At 34.5% G+C, this 23,739-nt stretch overlaps 1 protein-coding gene across 2 annotated transcripts in view; it reads left to right on the top strand.

The window, feature by feature from the left end:
* LIN28B (lin-28 homolog B) overlaps positions 1 to 16,593 on the top strand; it is a 45,312-nt gene extending 28,719 nt beyond the window's left edge. For both annotated transcript variants that reach the window (XM_053459987.1, XM_053459988.1), the window contains exon 4: positions 16,088 to 16,593. In XM_053459987.1, coding sequence (XP_053315962.1) covers positions 16,088 to 16,457 — 370 coding nt within the window. In that variant the 3' untranslated portion in view covers positions 16,458 to 16,593. The remainder of the gene's footprint in view (positions 1 to 16,087) is intronic.
* Positions 16,594 to 23,739: the final 7,146 nt, after the last annotated feature.

The raw sequence follows: 23,739 nt of genomic DNA, 5'->3' as shown, positions 1-23,739 counted from the left end.
AAATATGTCTCCATGGACAGGACTTAAACTGAATGTCTAGTCACACTGCACATTCTGCCATGATTGTATAGTATCTAGCTTTGCATTACAGTTTAAAGACCGTTAATACACACAGAAAAAGACGAGTGGCTACAGAAAGAAGAGAGCTAAAAAACATTAAGACAATATATTATATAAGAGACTAAAGACATGGCAGCAAAATGATACAAATGAAAGAGGAAAAGGAGAGTACAAAAATGGTGGGAATTTTGAGCAAGAAATATATATATATATATGATTTTAATCATGAGCATCAACACTAGTGTGTGCATGTGTACCTTCCATGTATTTCTCTGACAGAAAAGGATTTCCTTCTTATTGTTAGAAAAGCTATTTGTCCGTGTTTAGCGTGCCAATGCATGTGAATTGACATTTAATCCTGTTTTATATCTGTCAATATATTTCCATACATTTTCTCAGAGGCTGTACATTTTAAACAAATGGGATATGCAAAGAGAAAATTACAATCAATAGTGCTTGATTCAGCCTCTCTCTCTTTTTTTTCTTCTGAGGCTTTTCTCTGATCAAATGTTAGTCCGCATCTCACTATGATCGTATAATGTTGGTGTTGCTTGGCAACCTGAAAATGCGGGGCTTGCGTAATTTGCAGTGTCAGGTGGAGCTTTGGAGGCCTCGGTTCTTCTGTTGCTAGGTAACAAAGTAATCACAAGACCCTATATAAAAATGGATACTATTGAAAATGAAAGATAATATTGTGTGCAGAGAATCCTAGTGAGAACCTGTTGCTCTAAGCAGACAGGCGGTGGCCTACATTTGATGGTTTAAAAAAAAGAAATATACTCACCTGGTTATATCTCACTCTCCCCAAAGCAACAAGCAGGTCAATTCCAAATTCTTGTTTAAAATTAGGGGACCAAAGAGGCTTGTGATTACAGTTTCACTTTATTATTCCGCATTTAACCAGATGCAGTGTAGTGTGAGTCCAATCTGTGCTATTTCTGTCTATAGTCAATTATCCTGGTGCTGCCTCTCCTTCCCACAGTATGTTTTCACAAATCTATTGTCATGTTTCAAGTAGAAATCTTAAGATTGTTTGTGGGATGTTGGAATACGTAATTATCAATTGCTCCAAGACAATTCGGTTTCACCATGAAATCTCCACTGCCTGCTCGGACAGCTGCAGCCATATAGGCTTGTTTTTACTACAACTCTCACCATCATAATTCGATATCCTATATGTGTATATCTGCGACCTCTATATGGGAATGCTCCATCTAGCCCACATATCGAAGGGCATGTTCATAAATAAAACATGTTGTATGTTTACACATTTTGCCCATGGATATCAGTCCCAATCAACTCATTACTCAGAGAAATGCTGGCTTTTCGTATGGCTTTATTAACCCCTTAATGACAAAGCCCGTACATGTACGGGCTCAAAACGCATTGTTTTCAATGGGTTTTGGGACCGCCCATTCTCCTTAAGGGGGTTAAGCAACTAAAACGTGAAATCCCTTTCTTTAAACATTTGCGCCAACTCTTGTAGATTAACCTCAGCCTCGTCATTATCATAATTTTTGTTACGAACCCTCACAAATTGTGTATACTTGTACAATTGATGTACCCTTATAAGTTCAATAACAAATATTTCCGTCTCCATTCCGTAGATGTACGGAAGTATTGTTTGCAAAACATCATATGTAACAAGTAGCAATTCCACTACTAGTAATTATAGCACATTGCATATTAACTTACCTAATGAATTATATATTAGCCAACCTAATTAATTTATAGCTGCCTTAGGTTGCAGGTGATCTATACCTTTTTCATCTGACCACCCTGTTTGGCTGTAGAAGATGGCAGTTTGTTAACCAAAAGGCTGGAGAGTGGTACAAGGGTGTTTCCAGCTAACAGCGTGGGGCTACATTTGTGCAGGTGGAGTTGGGGATTTGGTCAGAATTAATGGGCTCCTCAATGTTAAAGGCAGATACTTGCTTATATATCAGGGAATACCATCAGGAGGAATATAATGGGGCAAAAATACAGTCAGTCATTAAGCACTATCTCCAGCATAAAGAAGAACAAGTAGTACCAAATATTATGATATGGCTCCCATAAAGCCCTAATCATCTGTCTGGGATTACATGAAGAGAGAGTGGCAAAGAAAGTTAGTCTTCCAAGATGTTTGTAACAACCTATTTGTCGAGTTTCTTAAACTATGTGTAAGTGTACATAGAATTATTGATACTGTCTTGGAAGACAAAGGGTGGTCTCACCAAATACTGTTTTTTTTGTTTTATATTTTCTATTTTTGAAAGCATTCTTACTTTTAAAAAAATGTCACAACTGCTTAAACCTTTGCACAGTACTGTACAAATAATTATCTTTAAGCATTTCTGGTTATCATTTGAGAACCAACGGCTAAACAGATAATCTGTTCTATTTTCGCATTCCATTCAAAATGGGTTAGTTCATCCACCAACATTGTCCTGGTGTTTGTTACCTCACGCACACAGGGGAATGAAAGAACTGGTATTTGTGGAATGTCCAGTCATTTGAATATGGAATGGAACCTTTCTAGTTATTTTCACAACATGATTTTAGAAGGTTATTTCATTAGAATTATTATTTTGACTCATCACGGGCTCATGAGGAATCATCAATTTGTCATCTTAAAGGATCAGTTCCATATTTACAAAACATTTAGTATTTTAAGCCAACGATTTTGTTTTTTTTTATTCCCTATGCCTGTTGGTTTTGTGTGGGCCTTTTTAGCCTATGAGTATAGTTTTACAATTCCACAACAAAATATACGTGGAGAAAAAAATATTACTGCATGTGTTTTGGATCTTCACGATCACACTAGGAATAATATCTCTCATACTATTGTTAGACAATAGTTTTATTTGGCAAAGTAGATCGAACAGGTGCGCAGTTACTCTGCATTAATAATCTTCCTTGCTGTAGGATGGCATTCTTAGTTATTGTCTACCACTTTTGAGACATTGTTAAGCATCGATTAGGGAGTCTTTACTTCTGTATGAATTGCAGCTCACTCATGGTTCCATGGTATAGTGGAGATACCTCCTCTCTCAGTTGGGATTTGCCAAGATTCAGCTCTTAGGGCTCTTGCTGTCTCTGTGGGCTAGTTTTTTCAGCTACTTAAATACAATTCATGTCCGTGGTACCTAAATCTATTTTTATTTTCCATGAATTTTACATGCTTTGTATCAGCTTATGTAAGCAGTTTACATTCCACTGACATTTCCTCGCTGTAACTTTACTCAACTTATCTAACCCTGACCTCGGCATCTTTCCTGCATCTTTTATGTTTTATTCCTGTTTTATGAAATATCACTCACTGTTACCTGTCGTCTTAATCTTTTGATGCAGCTATTTCATATTAGGCATTTTCCAAGTCCCGCATGTAGTAGTACTAGTAGTAGTAATACTGAAGTTTTATTAAATCCTCCTTTCTTCTCTGCATGATTTTAATTGTGTTACACCAACCCTGCATGGAATCAACCCAATCTGTCTGACTATGCCTTATGGTCTAAACTTTTAAGCATCATAGAAAACACAACTTTTCAAGGAAGCCTGTCATAGATCTAATCTTTAGCCATGTTATTCCTTGTTCACGTGTTACTTTTTTTTTTTTTTACACCTTCTGTTTATTTAATTTTGTAAGTTTGTTTTAATGATATTATTGTACTCTTCTGATATATGTTCACAATTAATATTGATATCATTTATGACAACCTTTTTTCAAATGTGGTATGGCTTTGATGCAGGCTGACACAGTCATTGAGCCCTACACACAGTTAGAATTTCATCTGTTTTACTGCAGTTGCTTTGGCAACAACATGCAAGTTAATTGGACATATGCCAAAATGAGTAGCCTATTGTCCCTCGGTTATCAAAGGTGTCCTCCATATTATAAAGCTTACCTTCCCATTTCAGGCATAAAAATATCTTTAAACAAGGTTAGCGTTGTACCCCCAGGGAATGGTGAACACAATTGTGCATGTTGTTTCAAATATATATGTAGATTTTCTCAATATGCAACCTTATGCTTTTTTTCATTGTCTGCATATTGATCTGGATCTTTCTGGTGACTTATTATAATTAAGCATTAATGAATTTCAACATTTTTGCCTTATTTTATATATAAAAAAAAAAGTATAGGATAAGCTCTAATGTGTGTTCTTTTAAGCTTATAATTGTTTATCGTCCAGGCAGAGTTTAACTAACTTACCGTTGAACTGTTTAATATAGACAATAGCTCAAAAATGTTTTTCATAGTAGAAAGGGGGGGGGCTAAAATATTTTGTGTAATGATTTGAGGTTTATTTTGAAAATGCATGGTGATTAGGTTTTGTGAGTGATAAAGAATTCTTTCAGGCATGAGTTGATTGTCTCAAGCTTTTGAGGTCTGTCTCTTTATAACCTCTGACCCCTGTTCTTATAAAGTCAACATCCGAGGGCAGGAGATTAAGGCAGTTTAAAGACTGGAGTGGCAAGTGAAATGGAAAAATTAGCTTGCATATTTATGGTGTGGACATCAAAGTTACAAAAAAAAATGTGTTTTTTATGCACCTTGTGTAAGAATTTAAGTTGTAGCATGCAATTTCAGTTTCACAGTGACTAACTCCTTTAACAATCAACTTTAAAGCCTGCCTCTCTCGATTATAGATATGTGTATGTATATGTAATATATATATATATATATATATATATATATATATGTATATATAGTATGTATGTATGTGTATATAATATTGCAATTTCAGTTCCAATTCATCCAAAAGGTGTTCGATGGGGTTGCGGTCAGGGCTCTGTGCAGGACAGTCAAGTTCTTCTGTACTAAACTCGTTCAATAATGTCTTTATGGACCTTGCTTTGTGCAATGCGAAACAGTCAGCCTGGAATAGAAAGGACCTTCCCCAGACTGTTCCCACAAACTTTGAAGCATAACATTGTCCAAAATATATTGGTATGTTGTAGCATTAGCATTAAACTTTACTGGAATTAATGGGTCTATCCCAAACCCTGAAAAACAGCCCCAGACCATTATCCCTCCTCTACCAAAGATTGCAGTAGACACTATGTATTCCACTAAGTAGCTTTCTCCTGGTATCTGCCAGACACAGATTTGTCCATCAGAATTCCAGGTGAAGCACGATCCCTCCAGAAAACACATTTCCATTGCTCCAGAGTCCAGTGGCTGTGTGCTTTATACCACTCCAGATGACGCTTAGTATTGCGCATGCTTATGCAGCTCCTGACGCCGTGCTTGTGCTGATGTTGCTTACAGAGACAGTTTGGAACTCTGTAGTAAGTGTTGCTACAAAGGACATATCATCTTTACAGACACCACTCTTACGCACTCAGCAGCTCCACTCTGTGAAGCTCTTCCCCTTTCTGGCTGAGCTGTTGCTACTACTAGACATTTCCACTTCACAATAATAGGACTTACAGTGGATAGGGCAAGTTTCACAAACTGACTTGTGGCAAAGGTGGCATCCTATGAGACTGCCATGTAAAAAGTCACTGAGTACTTTAGTGCGATCCATTCTGCTTCCAATGTTTGTCTATGGAGATGCAATGCCAATGTGCTTGATTTTATACACTTGTTAACAGTGTAGCTGAAACACTTAAATGATTAGAAGGGGTTTCCCAATACTTTTGGTCATATAGTGTGTTTTTACTGTATGTATATGTAGCCATTTGAAGTTTGCATGTATAGATAAATAGCTTTAGATTTGGCAGTTAAATTTCCCATTGTTGCACAAAATAATATACCGACGTAATTGCATGCTAAATAGATTCTGTGAGATTTTCTGTGTTACTGTTATACGATATTTGAGAAAACAGGGATTCTGAATTGGCTTACAGAGTTTCTTTTGAATCTTTTACTAATTGTTCTATTTTTTGTAGGTTCTGGGGGTTGTGTATAGTTAATGTTAAATCTTTGTGCTGTTGACGTTATACTTGGTGTCAATAGTGGTGACCTTCTTTTAATCATGTTCTCCTTACCATGGCTATGTTTTGTAAACACGAAATAGAACTTGTTTTCTACAACACAGTTGAGAATTAAAGAGACCTCCTTTTTGTGTCTCTTTATATGCTTCTTTTTATTTTTGTAAAATGTGTGTGTGATCTAAAAATAATTCAGCATTATTGTAACCAGCCAGTGTCATAAGTGGAAACAATATTCAGTCGTTACAATCTGAGAGAGTCTGATCTTGAGTTATTTTGTGCAGATAACTTTAATTCTGAGCAGTTGTTAAGCATTGTTTTGGTTTAAACCTGGAGCAGGAAAAAAAAACATTAAAGCTTTTTCCTTTTGTGTATCCTGCAAAATCCATAAAGGATCAGCTTTTTAGGAACATATTATGGAAATTCAGTCTTGGGTATCCATAAATACCAATGTAAACAAATGAGGTTACCTTGACTTGTGGATGAGGTAGTAGGCTTAACACATAACTAGCCAAAAATGATGGAGCACACATTGGTTAACCCTTTGCAATGTATTTTAAACCCAAAAGGAAAATGTCTTTTAATTTATCAATTTTATTGTTTTGGTTTCATGTTATATTCTATAAAGACCTTAACATTTTTATTAGATAAATTAACATAACTTGCTCTGAGGCTGACGTTTTAGGGTTATGATCCTCTGATTCAGATCATGAAAACCAGAGTGTCTATATTGTTAGCTTGTACAATAATAGTGTGAACAGCACTCTGCAATTAAGGACAAGACAGTTACAGGTGTTGAGTGTGGATTTTGCCAACTTCCCCAAATCATACTATATATTAAAAAATATATATATTATATATATATATATATATATATATATATATTAATATATATATATTAATATATATATATATATATATATATATATATATTAATATAATCAGTGACAACATTTTAAAACTCGACACCAGTTAAATTTTATACGTAGCCCACAATTATAATGCAGCACTCAAGAAGTTGACAGCCAATTTAGTCATTTCTGGGATGCTGTTTAGGTCCATACCTGTTCAGTTTCTTTTTCAGAGACCTCAGTGAGCCTACACTTCTCCACACATGATTTAAGGAGCACTATCGTGAAAAAAAGACCAATAGTGTAATTTGGGTTTTCCAAACCATGCTGGTCTTTGTATTGACCACTTGAATGCTTATTATTATTATTATTATTATTATGTCTTATTTTATATAGCACAATTCACTCAGGTGTTTGCTGACTAGGTTTTTGAACTACTACTTCTGCACAATCTATATTTTGATAATGTAAATCTCTGCTTCTGTAGAGCTTTTTGGTCAGTAAGTTGTGGTATTCTCTAGAGGTGCTGCAGGTTAGACCTAGGTATTGTATGCGTTGTATTGTTGTATGTAACAGTGAATAATATCTGTACTATTTACAAATTATATATAATACACATGCACACACTCACTGGCTACTTTATTAGGTACACCTGTTCAGTTGCTTGTTAACACAAATAGCTAATAAGACAATCACATGGCAGCAACTCAATGCATTTAGGCATGGGGATGTGGTCAAGAAAGCTTGCTGAAGTTCAAACTGAGCATTAGAATGGGGAAGAAAGGGGATTTAAACGACTTTGAATGTGGCATGGTTGTTGGTGCCAGACGGACTGGTCTGAGTATTTCAGAAACTGCTGATCTACCAAGATTTTCACACTCAACCATCTCCAGGGTTTACAGAGAATGGTCTGAAAAAGAGGAAATATGCAGTGAGCGGCAGTTGTGTGGATGAAAATCCCTTGTTGAGGGGAACAGGAAGACTGGTTCAGTAACTCAAGTAACCGCTCGTTACAACCAAGGTATGCAGAATACCATCTCTGAACACACAACACGTCAACCCTTGCAGCAGGTGGGCTACAGCAGAACCACACCTAGTGCCAAGCCTATCTAGGAACAGGAAACTGAGGCTGCAATTAGCACAGGTTCACCAAAAGAAGATTGGAAAAAGTTGCCTGGTCCGATGAGTCTCAATTCCAGCTGTGGCATCCAGAAGGTCAGACTTTGGCGTAAACAACATGAAAGCATGGATCCATCCTGCCTTGTGTCAATGGTTCAGGCTGCTGGTGGTGTAATGGTGTGAGGGACATTTTCTTAACAAGCTTTGGACCCCTTAGTACCAATTGAGCATTGTTTAAACGCAACAGCCTACTTGAGTATTGTTGCTGACCATGTCCATCCCTTTATGACCACACCATGTCACAAATCTCACATCATCTCAAACTGGTTTCTTGAACATGACAATGAGTTCACTGTACTCTAATGGCTTCCACAGTCACCAGATCTCAATCCAATAGAGAACCTTTGGGATGTGGTGGAACAGGAGATTCACATCATGGATGTGGAGACTATTTGCAGCAACTGCGTAATGCCATCATGTGACATATGGACCAAAATCACTGAGGGATGTTTCCAGCACCTTGTAGAAAGTACGCCACGAAGAATTAAGGCAGTTCTACAGGGCATCCAACCCAGTACTAGCAAGGTGCATCTAATAAAGTGGAAAGTGAGTGTGTGTGTATATATATATATATATACTGTACTGTATATGTGGGTGGGTGTGTATATATGATATAAATATCATGTTTGCTCAATTATAAGACAAATGCTCTGAAAAATGTATTTCGTCTTATATTCAAGGTCGTCTTCTAATCAAGACTAAGACCCAGATCCCCCGCAGCGCTGCTGCCAGCATTTCCTCTGCGGGCTTCTATGACGGAGCGCCGGCATCACATGACCCTTTGGTGTTGCACGATAGAAGCCCCAGCAGAGGTGCCGGCAGCAGCAGAGGTTTTCTGTGTGTATCCCGCAGCCAGTGAACGTTTGTGGGATGTGGGCGCTCAGTCATAGAAGTGGCTTGATAGGGAGGCAGAGTGGCATATAGGGGGTATAAGGCATTTCTGAGGGACAGATGTGGATAACTGGGGCAGGCTGGCAAATAAAAGGAAATAAAAATTATTAAATTACATTAATATTATTTACTAGTAAAACTTTTTTTCCTATAGGGTAGTCTTATATTCAGGCCTTTTTTTCCCCCTAAATGAATATTCAAATTTTAGGGGGTCAGCTTATTATCGGGGTCATTTTATATTTGAGCAAATGTGGCGTGTGTATGTATATGTGTATATATATATATATATGTGTGTGTGTGTATATGTGTATGTATGTATATATATATATTATAGATAGATCGATCTATAATATATATTGATATATATATATATATATAAATATTTATAGATATATATGACTTCTGAAAACTAACAATAGAGTAGTTAACATGGAAGAACATCAGCTAAACTAAACTTAGTGATTAGTAATCGTACAAAACGAATTGTTTGCATAAAGTATTTAAAAATGAGATGTTCTACATTAACTATTAAAAATGTGAATATTCCATTATAACAGTGTTGTATAATGTTAAGTTAAATTTTACCCTTCATAATGAAAAGGTCTGCTTAAAGTAAGATATCTCTATATAGTTTAAGACAACTATGTGTAGAAATATATTGTACAGTAGGAAAACAAATCCAAAAAATAAGTTTTTTACTTCGCTTGTGTATTGTTACCAAATTGCAATTAAGATTACTACACAAAACCTTTTATTTTTTTTTTGCTTTTATTTTGTGGAAAAATTAAATAAACTTGTCTAGTCATTTGACAAGAGACTCACTTTGAAAGGTTGCTTGTCACGTTTTAGATTACAATTCTACTCTTTTGGTCATACGTTGAAATTGTTGTTTACTTTTTAAGTACGAAAATGGTATTGTTTTTTTATATACATTACTTTTATCAATATTCAAGTCAAAAGCAGTATTTTCTTAACAGGTAAAACATTACTAGTTGCTGTAGGTAAAAAGCTCTAAACAGAATTTATATTCTAGTAGTTATCAATATACATATTTTTCTTGAATTTATTTTATCCTTGACTATCTAGTGTGTAATTAAATGTTTCTCATAATATGTAGAATTTCTTATTGAAGTTTAGTGTACTAGATCTTTATACCAAAATAACTTTTGAAAGAACTATGTTTCTATCTGACGTTCATTTTGGAAACAGCAGTTACATTTTCCTTATTTGCTATTTAGTTGACTATTACGTTACTGTTAAGAACTGAAACATATAAACACCATTTGTGAGCTGTTGTACACATCGCTGGGCAGACCTGTTAATGTATGGTTTTAGCCTTGTGTTTTGGTCCCTCTGTACTGACCTGAAAAATAAGCCTCCTTAGTGCTTTTTAACATGTTGCCATGTCTTTTTGGTTAAAGTTATACAGAACAAATGGGAAGCTTTTTGTGTATAATTATGTTTATTTTTGAATTGCAATATTGTTGTATCAAAATATAAACAATAACATTGTACTTTTTAATGGCGTAATTTTGTTTAAATTAAATTTTAAAAGCGTTTTTAGGAAAATTACTTTTGAGATGTTAGTTTATATTCCTGGAGGTTAACTTTCATTTTACACAATTTACATCATTTTGCAAATACAAGGTTTTATGTACTTACTAATTTTACTTTTTCAAGGTTAAATATATGTTTTGTTTATCTTAAATATAATGTATCTTTCTGCACAAAATAGAAAGTGTTTTTGCTAGAATATTTTCATTTATAGCACTAATTGTAATAAAAATCAAACACTGTGTCTGTTTTCCACCAATTAATAAATAAAGCAAAAACAAGGTTGGTTTTGCAGGCGACAGGTAATCTAGAATGCATTGAAATAGTATCATGCTTTGCCAAAAGCAATGAGTAGCTTGCTTAGCAGTAGCTAAAATTAACCTGAATTCCTCCAGCCCTTCCCCCTTTCCTTGCTTCAGTTTAAGATGCCACCATGCATGACCCCACACAGCCTTCTAGATTCTTCACTTAAAACTCAGTTGCTTCCGCCCCCCCAAGCAAGTTTTTCTTTACTATGTCCTTGCGTTCCCTTGAACTTTTTTTTCTGCAACAACATTTTAATTCTTTGCACCAACCCTTCAAATAGAATAAATCAGAAATTAATAACAAACCCAAACATGACTTTAAAATAACTTGAATTTAGACTGTTACAGGGATGCAGCCAATTATCCTAGCACTAAACTAGCATGTTACACTTGGCCATATGATTATTGGATCATATAGCCCTATATTTCACAGTCCTGTATAATTAATTGAATAAAAGAATCACTCGACTTTCCCACATATCCACAGTGATTGCCCCACATCTTGTCTGCCTGAGAACTGCTCTAATACTAATCCCAAAGTTTTTGTTGATAGAACCGGCTACATCACATGAAGCTTTTTCCAACTAATTTATATTATACACTTATATGTTTTTGAATGCATTACTTGTGTTGCTTGGTTCTAGTTGTACTTAAGTAGCAGCTAACTAAATCATTCATACAACATTTCTTTACAGTGTGTGTATGCATTTATTTTTTTATTCATTGGATTGCAAATCTACTGGTGATGGTGAACTAATAGTGAGTTTCCAATGCAATCTTCTTTCATGTCCCATGTAGGGATTACATTATTTAGCATTTAAATTGAAAATCTACTTTAAACTTAAACTAGAGAACAATTTTATCACACTTTTTTGGTGGATATAATTTAACATAAAAACATATCATTGAATGGTCAAGTCCTTGGCATTGGTTCCTTTCTTCTTTTAATTATTGTGCAACAAGCAGTTTAATTGTAACAAGTTTTTAGGTAATATTTTTAAACCTCTTACCTCCTTTGTTATAAGTGATCTGAGAACATTACGGCATCGGAGCCCAATTTCAAACGCTGTCCGGAATCCCTATAATTCTGCCCATACCTATTCATATTTTGCCCCTTCATTCTGTTATGTCGGTTTCAGCATTAAAGTGTCACCTATGAACATTTCCCTCTATTAGACAAAACATAAATTAGTGGTCTTTTCTTGTTTAAAATTATCAGGATCGAAGAAAAGTATAATTTGTTAACCTAGGACAAGAATAAAGCATCACAATCCTGCTTATTTTAAGTATATGTTCTGGTCGATGCATCATGTAAAGTATTTGGACCTGATTCAGCAAGTGTAAATGTGTCCTGCTGCAGAAGTGTGTGTGTGTGTGTGTATATATATTTATATAGCATGCTTTTTTTTAATACCACCAATCATATAAAAATAGTGGAGGTAGTTTTTTATGTATTGTATTTGCTTAGAAATGTTTGCTTTAATAACTCCATAGCGCTTCCTGTCTCTTTTCTTATGCTCTGTTTTAGAACAGTCATGTCAATACATGTTCCACAGTCAACAGGGATTTGAATGCTTAAGTTTAAGGGTCACATCTAATACATCAATGATTTAGTAATACAAATAATTATGTTTTTACTGTTGGCTGTTGGCTTTTAAAAGCTTTTCTTTTACCTTGTTTCATGCTCTGTTTTAAATTGAAATTTCGAATTAAATGGGAATATTTTCAAATAATGCATTATTATATAAAATGAACAATAAAACAAATATACAATTACCATATTTCCTCTTCTAGCATTTAACAGCTTTTTGCTGTAGCATTGAACAGATATAGATATGGCAACCATACTAATTTTAAGGAGAAAGTGCCAGTCACACAGCCTTTTATCATAATTTTACTGTATGCCATTTGTGTTTTAATCGGTGTAATAGTTTTGTGGGTTTTTTGGTAGAAAAAAGGGGTTTTACCTTCTTAAATAATATACACATCGTGATCACCTCTCTCTGACTTATGCTGGCCGAACTATATTCAGTTTAGTGTATGTATAAAAATGGGGGGGGATCACTTGTCATCACTGTTTTCTTTTTATTCCGCATATTGCCTTTTTTGCATTACTTTGCTTTAAGATTAATCAAATGCAGTGATGACGGCTGCTGATTACATTTAACGTTTCAAATGGTATGATTTGTACATTGATGATGAATATTAATGCAGATACTAGGATATATTTAAATTACATTTAAAAATATTGTAACAATTGACTTTTGTATTTATTTCTTAATATAAGACAGATGTGCTACATTAAGCACCTGTAGTTTTTATCCAGCGTCAAATTGCACTTTTGTTTCCACCTAACTTTCATTTTGTTAGTCTTCTTTTAACCTTAAGTTTAAAAGTGTTTGCTTTTAATTGTTAATTAACTTTACTAATGTTTATAGCTCCAACAACATTTGCAACACATTAATAAATGCCATAAACAGGGTATGTACTCAGATGGACTTGCTCCGTTCTAGATGCTTTTGAATTTGTATTTTAAGTTTAGGAGTAGGTAGGTAGCGATATCTATTATAATTATCCTTTATTAATCACCACCATATTGTGTAGCGCTGTTTAATTTAAAATGGGATAGTTAACAGCTATGTATTTACACATACTGACACAACAGGAGTTGAGGACACTGATGGCGTTTATGGTGCTGGTATACAAAAATCCTGGCAGGAATGGTGGGCTTGTAAGGGCCCTGCCCACGAGTGCACAAAATAAAGGAATTTTAAGGGTAACAGAGACAAAAGGAGTGGTAAAGCTGTATATATTTCTGGCTTTTAAAGGTTAATGTCCACGATTTGCTTATTTTGAGATCAAGCAATTGTATAGCAACCACTTCTCTGATTATTACAATTTTCTATAAATTGTGCAAAACGACTAATGAAATCTGGACAGCAGCACTTAACTCTTTGTTAGTGGAAAGGTTTTGGGTTTTTCTTCCCTTCCTTTCACAAGGTTAAAAAAAATATACCACTATGAAGATGGGGTGTTTGGTGAGCTTGCTAGGGAATAATGATGGAATAAATTCCGAAAAGGATGAAAACAATTTCTCCCCTCCTCCTTCTGACTGGTACTCGCAAACAAGAGTAGAAATCATTGTCATGGTAGCGCAGCAATTTTCATGCTGAAAGAGGTTTGTAGAGTGTTTTTTTTTTTTTAAATAACATATTACCTGCAATTACGCAAACCTCATTATCCAACCTTTTATTCTGTTCTCGAAGGCAAGTTTTATATGGGGGTGCACAACCATGATAAGGAAGCTGGATGCTGACAGCAGGTCTTTGGTCAATTGGTGACGTGAAATGGTTCACTGAATCGGATAACGCTGTGCATACCAGAGTGACTGATTAAATTGATTTGTCCATGACTGCAGGCTGCAGTGCACACCACTCCAGTCCAGAGAACCCTTAACCCCCTTTCTATTAGTGGAGGCTGTTCAGAAGGAATTACATTAATTAAAATGTTCATCCTATATGAATATAGTGTGTGTGTATATATAATGTTATATATATGTCAAGCTATGGTCAATTAAATAATATTTTGGATAGTCTAGATGTTTATCGCAGAAGATATATGGTATATGTCTTCTTCATTCTTAATATCACTGGCTTCATTTCTTTGAACAGTTTCATAGCATACCATAGTCTGGAAAAGAAATGATTTCAGATTTGTTCAGGATTTCATAAGCAGTATAATGTTCTTTTGATATGTCTAGTCTGGCTTGCTCAGAATTAATTTATGTAAATAAAAGAATGAATACATTTAAATAAAACCAACATTTTAATTATTATATAATGTCCAGTAATAAAAACGGTATAATTTGCAGTTGGTTTACCAATTTTAGTTTGCTATTTATTTTTACTACACTTAAAACCAATATATGCTGATCATCTAATAAAAGATTTATTTGCACGATAACACCATTTTTTTTACTAAGCAGTAACCTCTGTACTGTTGTAATGTTTAGGACTACAAAAATCTTCAGACCCTAATTTATTGTAAATGTTAAATGAGCTGGGTACAACCAAAATATTATTCTTTACAAAAAGCTCAGATCTGTTGTTCTAATATAAATTAGTGTAAATGTTCCTTGATTCATACCACTCACTGTTAATGTTTTTTTAATTAGCTCAAAGCTTTGCTGGATGTGATTATGGTGCCTTCCTCTTTTATTTTCTTGATATTACATGTCTTGGATTAAATTAATAATGTACTTTTTATTTCTTTTTCTTTGGAAACTGTTAAAACTCATAACAATATTTTTCATGAAGTGGTGACCATGCTTTAGCTGTAAATCTTTTACTCGCACTAAAAATCAGCATTTTTTGTTTATATTTTTTTTAGAAATCTAAGTGAAAGCTTTTTAAATTTTATTTAAAAAGAAAAATACTTATGCTAGAATTGTCACTTGCCCAAAACATTCTTGAGCTTTTTAATGTGTTTTCTTCATTGCATATTAATAGTGCAAGTTTTACTATTATAGTTTCAAAAGTTGTATATTAATAATAACTAGAAGATGCCATACTGCTATTAAAAACGGGAAACTATAACATTTAAAACTTAAAATTTACAATATACAAAAAATGTAAAATAACATGAGCATATATTTAAGACATACTGGTACAAATGGTGACTCTTATCTGGCAAGCTTACAAATGTAATTGCCCTCTTATTTCCAAGTATCTAGTTTAATGTCCTAGGTCAGACATTTAGATTTTAGACCATTACAATTTGGTCATTTATCACTGAACAGTAATTTAATTTTATGCGTGATTAAAGGACATATGTGATTATATTTTTTTTTTACTGTAACCATCTCTATCTGCAAGTTCTTATATCACCCCCTAGTGGTCATATAAATTAGAAATGCAGCCTCCAGAGAAATATGGTTGGTCTATTTACTATAATTAAATTGGACCACCTAAAATTAATGCTTTTATTTTATTATTTAAAGTGCATGAATTTAATTATACTTTGAAAATTGAGAAATACAGGCACATTCTCCTACATTACTTTTCACTGTTTTTCAGTGCTTGCACATGCTACTGTTTCAGTAGATTAAGGTTTTATTCTGCAGAGTATGTGTGCTTTTGAAATGCTCTGTTTGAAATATATGTTCTCTTATATGATTAAAATATGCAAGAGGGGGATTATATGTATTAGGCAGGGGGAGGAAATTATTTCCCTGGGGCATTGATTCCCGTATCTAATCAAATGTATGTGCATCGCGCAGTATTATAAGATTAATTGTTAATTTTTTATACTTTCTATCCTGCCTTTCAGATGCTACAACTGTGGAGGCCTTGATCATCATGCTAAGGAATGTAATCTACCTCCACAGCCAAAAAAGTGCCATTACTGTCAAAGCATAATGCACATGGTAGCTAACTGCCCCCATAAAATGGTTCCACAGCATCCAACAGCTTCTCAGGGAAGATATGAAGCAGAACCACAGCCTTCAACTTCAGCTTTTCTGAGAGAAGGAGGAGGGGCTTTTGGCTATTCATCTCCATCGTATTCTCAAGAGGGAAGATCAGAGCTCTCTGAACGTTCAAGCAGGTCACCACAAGACGCTTCCTTAAGTAAGATATCTGCATCGCCTGAAGAACAAAGCAGAAAGGGGCCTTCTGTTCAAAAGCGTAAAAAAACTTAAAGCTTTGTCCTGGTGTTTTCCATAAATTCACCCTCCCTAAGAAGTTCTACCTCATGCAAGTCGTTAAGTTATTCTTCCTAACTGACCTGGAATTTTAACTACTGTTGAGGAACTGTGAATTTAAAGGAAAAGAAAATTTTGAAATGGACCGTTCACTCCAAGCAAACTTAACATGCAGGGTGTCTTGTGTTTTTACCTCATTTGTAAGTGTGTATGTGTGCATGTCTGTACCATGTCCTACAAGAAAACAATTTCACCTAAAACTTCCAGAAAGAACGTAAATATGTATTCAGTGGTATCCGTATCCTCAATGTATGTTGGAGTATGAAGCAATATTCATTATTTTGTTTTATAATCTTGCTTTTTATTCCCCCCCTCAGTTAAAACTGTGTGCCTAATGTTTTTTAATTTCTGGCACCAATAACATTTTTGATAAAAATTGTTCTTTTTGGTTTATCATAATCTGTTAGCGCTAGCAGTTTTGATGTCCCACCAAAGCAATGCTGTGAGCCAAACAAGCTTTAGGTGTTAAAACTAATTGTTGTAATGCCAGAAGACGAAGCAAGAAAACATTGCAATGCAGACCATCCATGGATAATATTCCTGTGTGACAGGTGGATCATACCATTTTGCTTCATAATTTCAGCTTGGTGGATACGTTTTTCATCCAATCATTTTAAGCTTGGATATTTTATTCTACCACACTAAAGCAAACAATATGATTTGCCATTTGACATGGCAGTCCCAATTTTTATTTATTTTATTGGACAGCAGCAAAAAACTTTTTTTTCCCCGTGTGTATTTGGTGATGGGGAAAAAACCTTGCAGAAGAGAATTACTTTTTTGGTTCGTCAAGGAGCATTGGCTATGGTGAATATGTACACATGAATTTTGGAGAAGCCTTTTACTCTATTTGGCAACGAGGAGAAAACATTCTATCGCTGTATGCTATAAAGAATGAAGCCAAATTTCTGACATGCATATTTAAAGATTCAAGTTTTATTGATCATTAATTATCATGTCATCACGTGATGCTTTCATTCAGATCATTTTAGTGAAAAAGATCCGCAGTTGCCGCTGTATTTTATACAAATCCCAGTTGATCTAAAACGTTTGTATGCCGTTGGTATTGAAATTTTTGTGGTATGAGAATGGTTAATTATGAAGTCAAGCGTACTGATCGTATTTGAAACGTATAACAAAGCTTATTAGGAAAACATCAAGAAGAGCATTGAGACATTTCCTGGATTTATTTCTTGGTTTTAATAATGCTACGTTTGTCTTTAATGTATTCACTTGCCAATTCTCGGGTGCAGATTAAAAATGAAATGCCCTGTCGATATAAAGTTGAAAAGACAAATATATTGACTAAATTGAGCAAGTAAAATGAACAGGACAAGAAAAAACGTTCCTAGGTAGAAATGTATCCAAAGTCTGCTTGCCTCCCTCGTCACCCCTAAAAATGAGGCATTCTCAGCAATTGCTCACTTTTGTCATTTGGTGAAACTTGTCCTTTACCATTTATAGGGCATTAAGTACGTCCATATACTAGTTCCAGACAAAAAACATTATTTAATAAAGCTGTCCCACTCACAACATTTACATTTCATTATTACTAATAGTGATGTAGGCACTTACTAACCAATGACCAAGAGACACACTATTTAATTGTGTTGAACTTCTCCTGTGACTTAAATGAACGCCATACTTATCAATTCCCTTTAAGTTACCATAATGGATTATAACTAGGATTTGATGGAAATGGAAAGTTAACCCCTTAAAGCCTTTTATTGTCTTCGTACTCAATGCCAATGTCTTTAAAATAAGAAAGGGAATTATGTTAATTATTTTTTCATTAACCCATTTAAATGGAAGGCTTTGTTTTCCTTGCTGACAAAGGAGGTAAATTGACAGTTATCTGGCAACTTTCCTCTCTTCCAACCATTACTTTGCCAGTGCAACAATTATGATTTTTGGTGATTATCATTTCGTGTTTAGTACTACTTCATGTCAGGAGAATTTTTCTTAACTTCCTAAACATTTGTGCTCGCAAAATCAATTTTGACTGACTGGACCAAAGAAACGATATTTTGTTTCATATTTTTTCAGCCTTTGTAAACTGTCTCCGTAATTCTAGAACAACATACTTAAGAAATTGTTGTATATTTAAAGACTGAAAGATTGTGGGCTATTTTCATGTTTATACTTCACTTCTGATCAACAAGAAAGTATGCTCCTTATTAATAATAAAGTGACACGTGGCATCGTACTTAACCAGTACTTATACAAGTTTCAAGACAACTATTTAAACCTAAAAATGTGCTTTGACGTTTCAATAACAGCCATGTGGCTGATTGTATGGTGAATTAGTGGAAAAAGCCCCCCCCCCCAATATCATGAATTTCCATTTAAGAACTTTTCAGCAAGTTGGAAGTATTTTGCAGTATTAAAATGGTTCTAGTATTATTGCTGCTTAAAAAAGGTTTTGTGTATCCACCAGGCACATATTGAGTCACTACACTTGAATTTCATGACTGTTTCTCAATAAGATATACTGAGGTTTTTTTCTTCAACATTTTATTGTGAATCAGAGTAGTCTAATGCAACTGTTTTAACTTTTGACGATATTGAATGTGATGTATCAATGGATTTACTTCCTTTCCTTAAGAGGAAAGAGTTGTCTTATTTAAGTTATGTAGACGAATCAAAGTGGCATGTGCATAATCTAGCAGCTAGTGTGATAAATGGGTTACGACAATGCACGATAACCATAATGCTCTAGTATGATTGATTACGCAACATGCATGTGCAAGGAGAAAACAAATCACGTTAGGTCACTTTGACTTTTGAAACCAAAGTTTCCTCAATTTCTGCAAATAGAATGGTTGTGGAATTTTAGAAAGTGGGCATTCCCTGTTTACATATTAATCAGACCATTAGAATCTTTCTGGCTTACATCGTGGTCTGACATCCAATGAGCACACGTTAAACCTATGTTAAACCTAGGTTTTATTTTTGTATATGAGAATATTTTCATTATTTTGGAACATACTCAGGACTAAGAACTTTGCTCAGGGAATAAACCATGTCCCATTGTTTCCATAAATGAATCGTCTACAGACCTTCTGTACCTGAACAAACCAAATAGTTGTAGACCTTTTATATCTAATATATTAAGTGTTATATACTGGTATTAGTAACTACCTCTCAACCCATAGTTCTGATAATCATATAAAATATTTTGTGGTTTTTTTTGTTTTGTTTTTTTTACTTAGTTTTATCCAATGTTCATATTCTGGTTGTGTATGTGAATATTTGTAATTTTCTCTTTTTCATTTTTGTTGTATCCACAATGTTTACGTAGGTAAGGGTAATTTTATTCTGTTTACAGCAAAAGGCTACCTCATATAACCACATAGCATTTTATGCTGCTCCAACCTGATAGGTTAAAGTCATATCAATGGTACTATTTTTTATTCTTTTATTTTCAATTGTGATTATTTTAAAACTTGTTAATCCTTATGTTTATCCAATTTAGAATCAGTGTAATCGAAATATCCTACAAAAGATAACTGCAGTTTTTTTAATCTTCTAAAATATTTTTTGTATTAGCGCCCACAGAGATCCTTGTGTATTATGGTCTGTTTTGTTTCAACTGTTATGGACCCATGTTATATGCAAACATTGTTTTAAAAATGTGAGAACATGCTTAGGACCCCATTAATTCTGAATATTTTATTTTTCGGTGATTATTATTATTTTAATGGGTCATGTTAGCTAGGCTGTAAAGCACATGCAATAAACTGGCAATTTACAAACCACTGCATGAAACTACTAATGGTTCTTGTGTTTTGATGACACAAGTTAAGTGTAAATTGTATGCCAAGTTTAAAAAAAGAATAATTGCGTGGCAAAAAAAATAACCAACAAACTTTAGAGTAGAAGGTAACAATGATTTAAACCCTGTGGTTGTCTATGTATTGCACCCAAACAGAAATCTTTATGAATGATTCTAAAATATATTTATATATAATTTTGGTGGATTTTTTTTTGTCTATTGTATCCTCTGCTACTGGAGGAAATTTTTGTGTATAATTCTTCTTATGTTGCTATATGCGTCTCTGTGGTTGTCATTGGCAAGAATACTAAGTGATCATGATGTAACATTAGTCAGTTTGAAACAATTGTTTAATCTTTCCAGTCTTTTATGAGATGTCCTTTATTAGATATCACTTTTGAGATATTGAAATCTTGCAATTATCACTCAACATTTTTCTGTAATATTTTGTGTTGTATGCGGCAAATAACATTCTTTATTAAAAAAAATATCAGAGGAATCTCAATAAGTCTTAAACGTAATTTAAATTTAATTTATCTTCTGTAAGAAATGTTTATCATAAATTTATATATGAAATTCACCCATTTATACAGTCGATCAGGGTTGGGGGAATATGTGCATGTGCACTGGGTTCTATGTTATATGTCCTTTATGAACAAGACATGTGTGGTGATAATTTTAGATCTATTGAGTGATACCTCTTAGATTAACCATTAACAGTTCTTTAACAGCAGTAAAAAACTCACTTGTTTCATCTCATATTTCCTTTTAACCAATGTCAAGTTTGCATCAAAATCATTGCTGACCTAAATGGTGAATTTTGGGTCCCTGGTTAAATGGATTACCTGGTTCTCCTAGGACAGGATGCTGATCTGTGTAGTATTTTTTTAAAATTGTATCTACAGAATAGAAAAAATACTGTGACTTTAAATTATTTAGTGCCAATGTCTGGTATTGTGGAGTCCTTTTAGTAGGTACTACGATTCAAATCAATTAGTTGGGTGATAGGAAGATGAGTAAAGCAAACGGTGCAGTACATGGTACAGCGAGCAGTTCTTACCTCCAGTGTTTTCTCACTTAGTCGCAAGGTTCAGGATTGAACCTTACCAGCATCCGTCCAAGCCAGTGACAAAATAGTCTGCCGGACAAGCTGACCTGGCACGAGTAGGAAAGTGGCGGGGACAAGCAGCTCTTGTTGGGCGTTTTACACAGGAGTTCTCTATAGAGCAAGGAGGAGGCTTGGAGAAACACTGTTGGGTTAAATAATTGCTCCGTTGAATTTGAAGGTGAATCTAGTTGTCCTACTGTTAAAGGAGTCTGCGATACTACAGATGCCCCACTGATGAATAGAAGCATAGCATGATCAGGAAGTCATCAGCTTTTTTCAGAACATTATGATCGACTACCTCTTAAATTGTTTTTTTAAGCAACAAATTCCTAAACAATTAAACTAGCATTTGCTGCTTTCAGGAATAATAATGACCACAAAAGAGACCAAAGTGAACACTGATTTTATTTTTTCTTATGTTTTAAACACCTTGTCCTATTTAGTTTAATTTGACTTTGTAGTATAGCTTACCTTGTTTATCATTCTTATAATGCGTTTACAGGATTATAAACCAACTTTGCTTGAATTGTATGTATTCTTGGGGAAAAAAACAAAACCGTAAATTGAAGTTTTATTGCCTGTTTACTGTCTTACCAATAGACAAAAGCACTGATTACCTTTCTACATATCATGTATTTTATATTTTCTTTTCATGGCTAGTGTCTTTTATATCTGTTAATCATGGACATTGTGAGGTTTTTAAGGAATTACTTGATTAAAAAATAAAACCTATAACTTTGTATATATGATCATTTCTTTGTTTCTTTTTGAATGCAAGTAACATTTTTGGACTTTGTCTTTTGATACTTAAATTTGTTGTAACTAAGAATGCAGTGCTGGTCGTGGTGTACTTCTTGCTTCCTTCTTTTTCTGTGTCCTGTGCGAGCCTTTTATCACCTCTGCTATGTTTATTCAACCTGTTTTCCCTGCTTTCTTTCACTTGGCTTTTCCATTATACTGTAGCATTAGCTACCTCGTCATCTAAAACATTATTTTTACCTTTCTGTCTTTGTCTCTCTTTCTGTAAAAGGGGCCTACATCTATGTGCTTTCCTTAATTCTCTCCTATGTGCAAAAAATTATCATAAGCATAGAATCAGATAAGAGCCCTTTGATGTGTCTAGTCTGTATTTTTTAATTGGTCTTAAGTTAAAATAGCTTTATGCATATTCCATTATGGTGCTAAACAGAGCACTATGGCCTCTACAACCCAAAGCCTACTTGCAGATCACTTTCTAGGACCTATAAACCATTATATAATTAATATATATATTATATAACTTATATAACTTAATTAACTGACACTTAGATGGATAAAACTTACTGGGATCCTATCAGAGTCCTGCACCAGGACGCAGTTTAACAGTGGAGTAAATTGCAGGTAACGCACAACCTTACAGGCTAAAAAAAGGCACCAAGCACCAAGCCAGAGCACAGTGCAGAAAGATAAACTAGACACAGTATCACTGACTGGGTATGAGGGAGTATGGGAGCTGAAAATAGTTATTTCCTATATCTTTTCATTAAAGTTTTACTTCAATGGTGTTGTTTTTTTAGGAATTTAAAGAAACATTTTGTTTCCATGCTACAGTTGTAGGTGGCAGCTATGGGTTATCAGTACCCAGGGGCTGCAGGTAGAGATACTCTGTTGTGTCGTCGGCAATACAGGTGCTAGTAACCAGTAATGCAGGTAAGTAGTAAAATGCATCGGCAACACAACTTGACAAGTGATGAGCAGGACCAAGAACCTGAGGTTCCAAGTTCATCTCCAATATACCAGGGATGACCCAGTTGAGGCGTCTGTATGAGGGCTAGGGCATAATTATGACAGAGCCTACCTCTTTATGTTTACATAATCCAGTTGTCCACATGGCACACAGAGGAAAGCGTGTATTGCAAATGATGCTTGTGCCGATTCAAGTGAACATTAACCATGAGCATTGAGTTGTACTTGATGCCTACTCTTATTCCCTGGGTAGTATCAAAAATATGGACTGTGTCCTACAATCTGCTCCAGCTCTGGCTCATGTGCAAAAATAGTTCCTGTTTATTGAAATAAGAGCACTTTCCTGATTTGGTGGCTTCATTGGACCACAGACTACTTTAGTATGCATTCTTCTTTAGTGGAGATGTCTGTGACCGTAAACTGTCTTTTAAGAAAAGTAACTTTCTTGTTTTACGCTACACATCCTATACTTTTGAAAAAATTTTAAGCAGGGCTACGTAGCCGCTATATGGTGAACATTTCATTAACATCCATTGACTACACGAGCCTTTTCACAGAGCCGCATCATTGCATAGACATTTTGCTGGCTGTAGTCTAAATGAAATTGATAA

This window comes from Spea bombifrons, chromosome 3, assembly GCF_027358695.1.
Source record: "Spea bombifrons isolate aSpeBom1 chromosome 3, aSpeBom1.2.pri, whole genome shotgun sequence".
Taxonomy (NCBI): Eukaryota; Metazoa; Chordata; class Amphibia; order Anura; family Pelobatidae; genus Spea; species Spea bombifrons.
The sequence above is the reverse complement of the archived record's forward strand: the minus strand, read 5'-3'. Positions and strand labels throughout refer to the sequence as shown.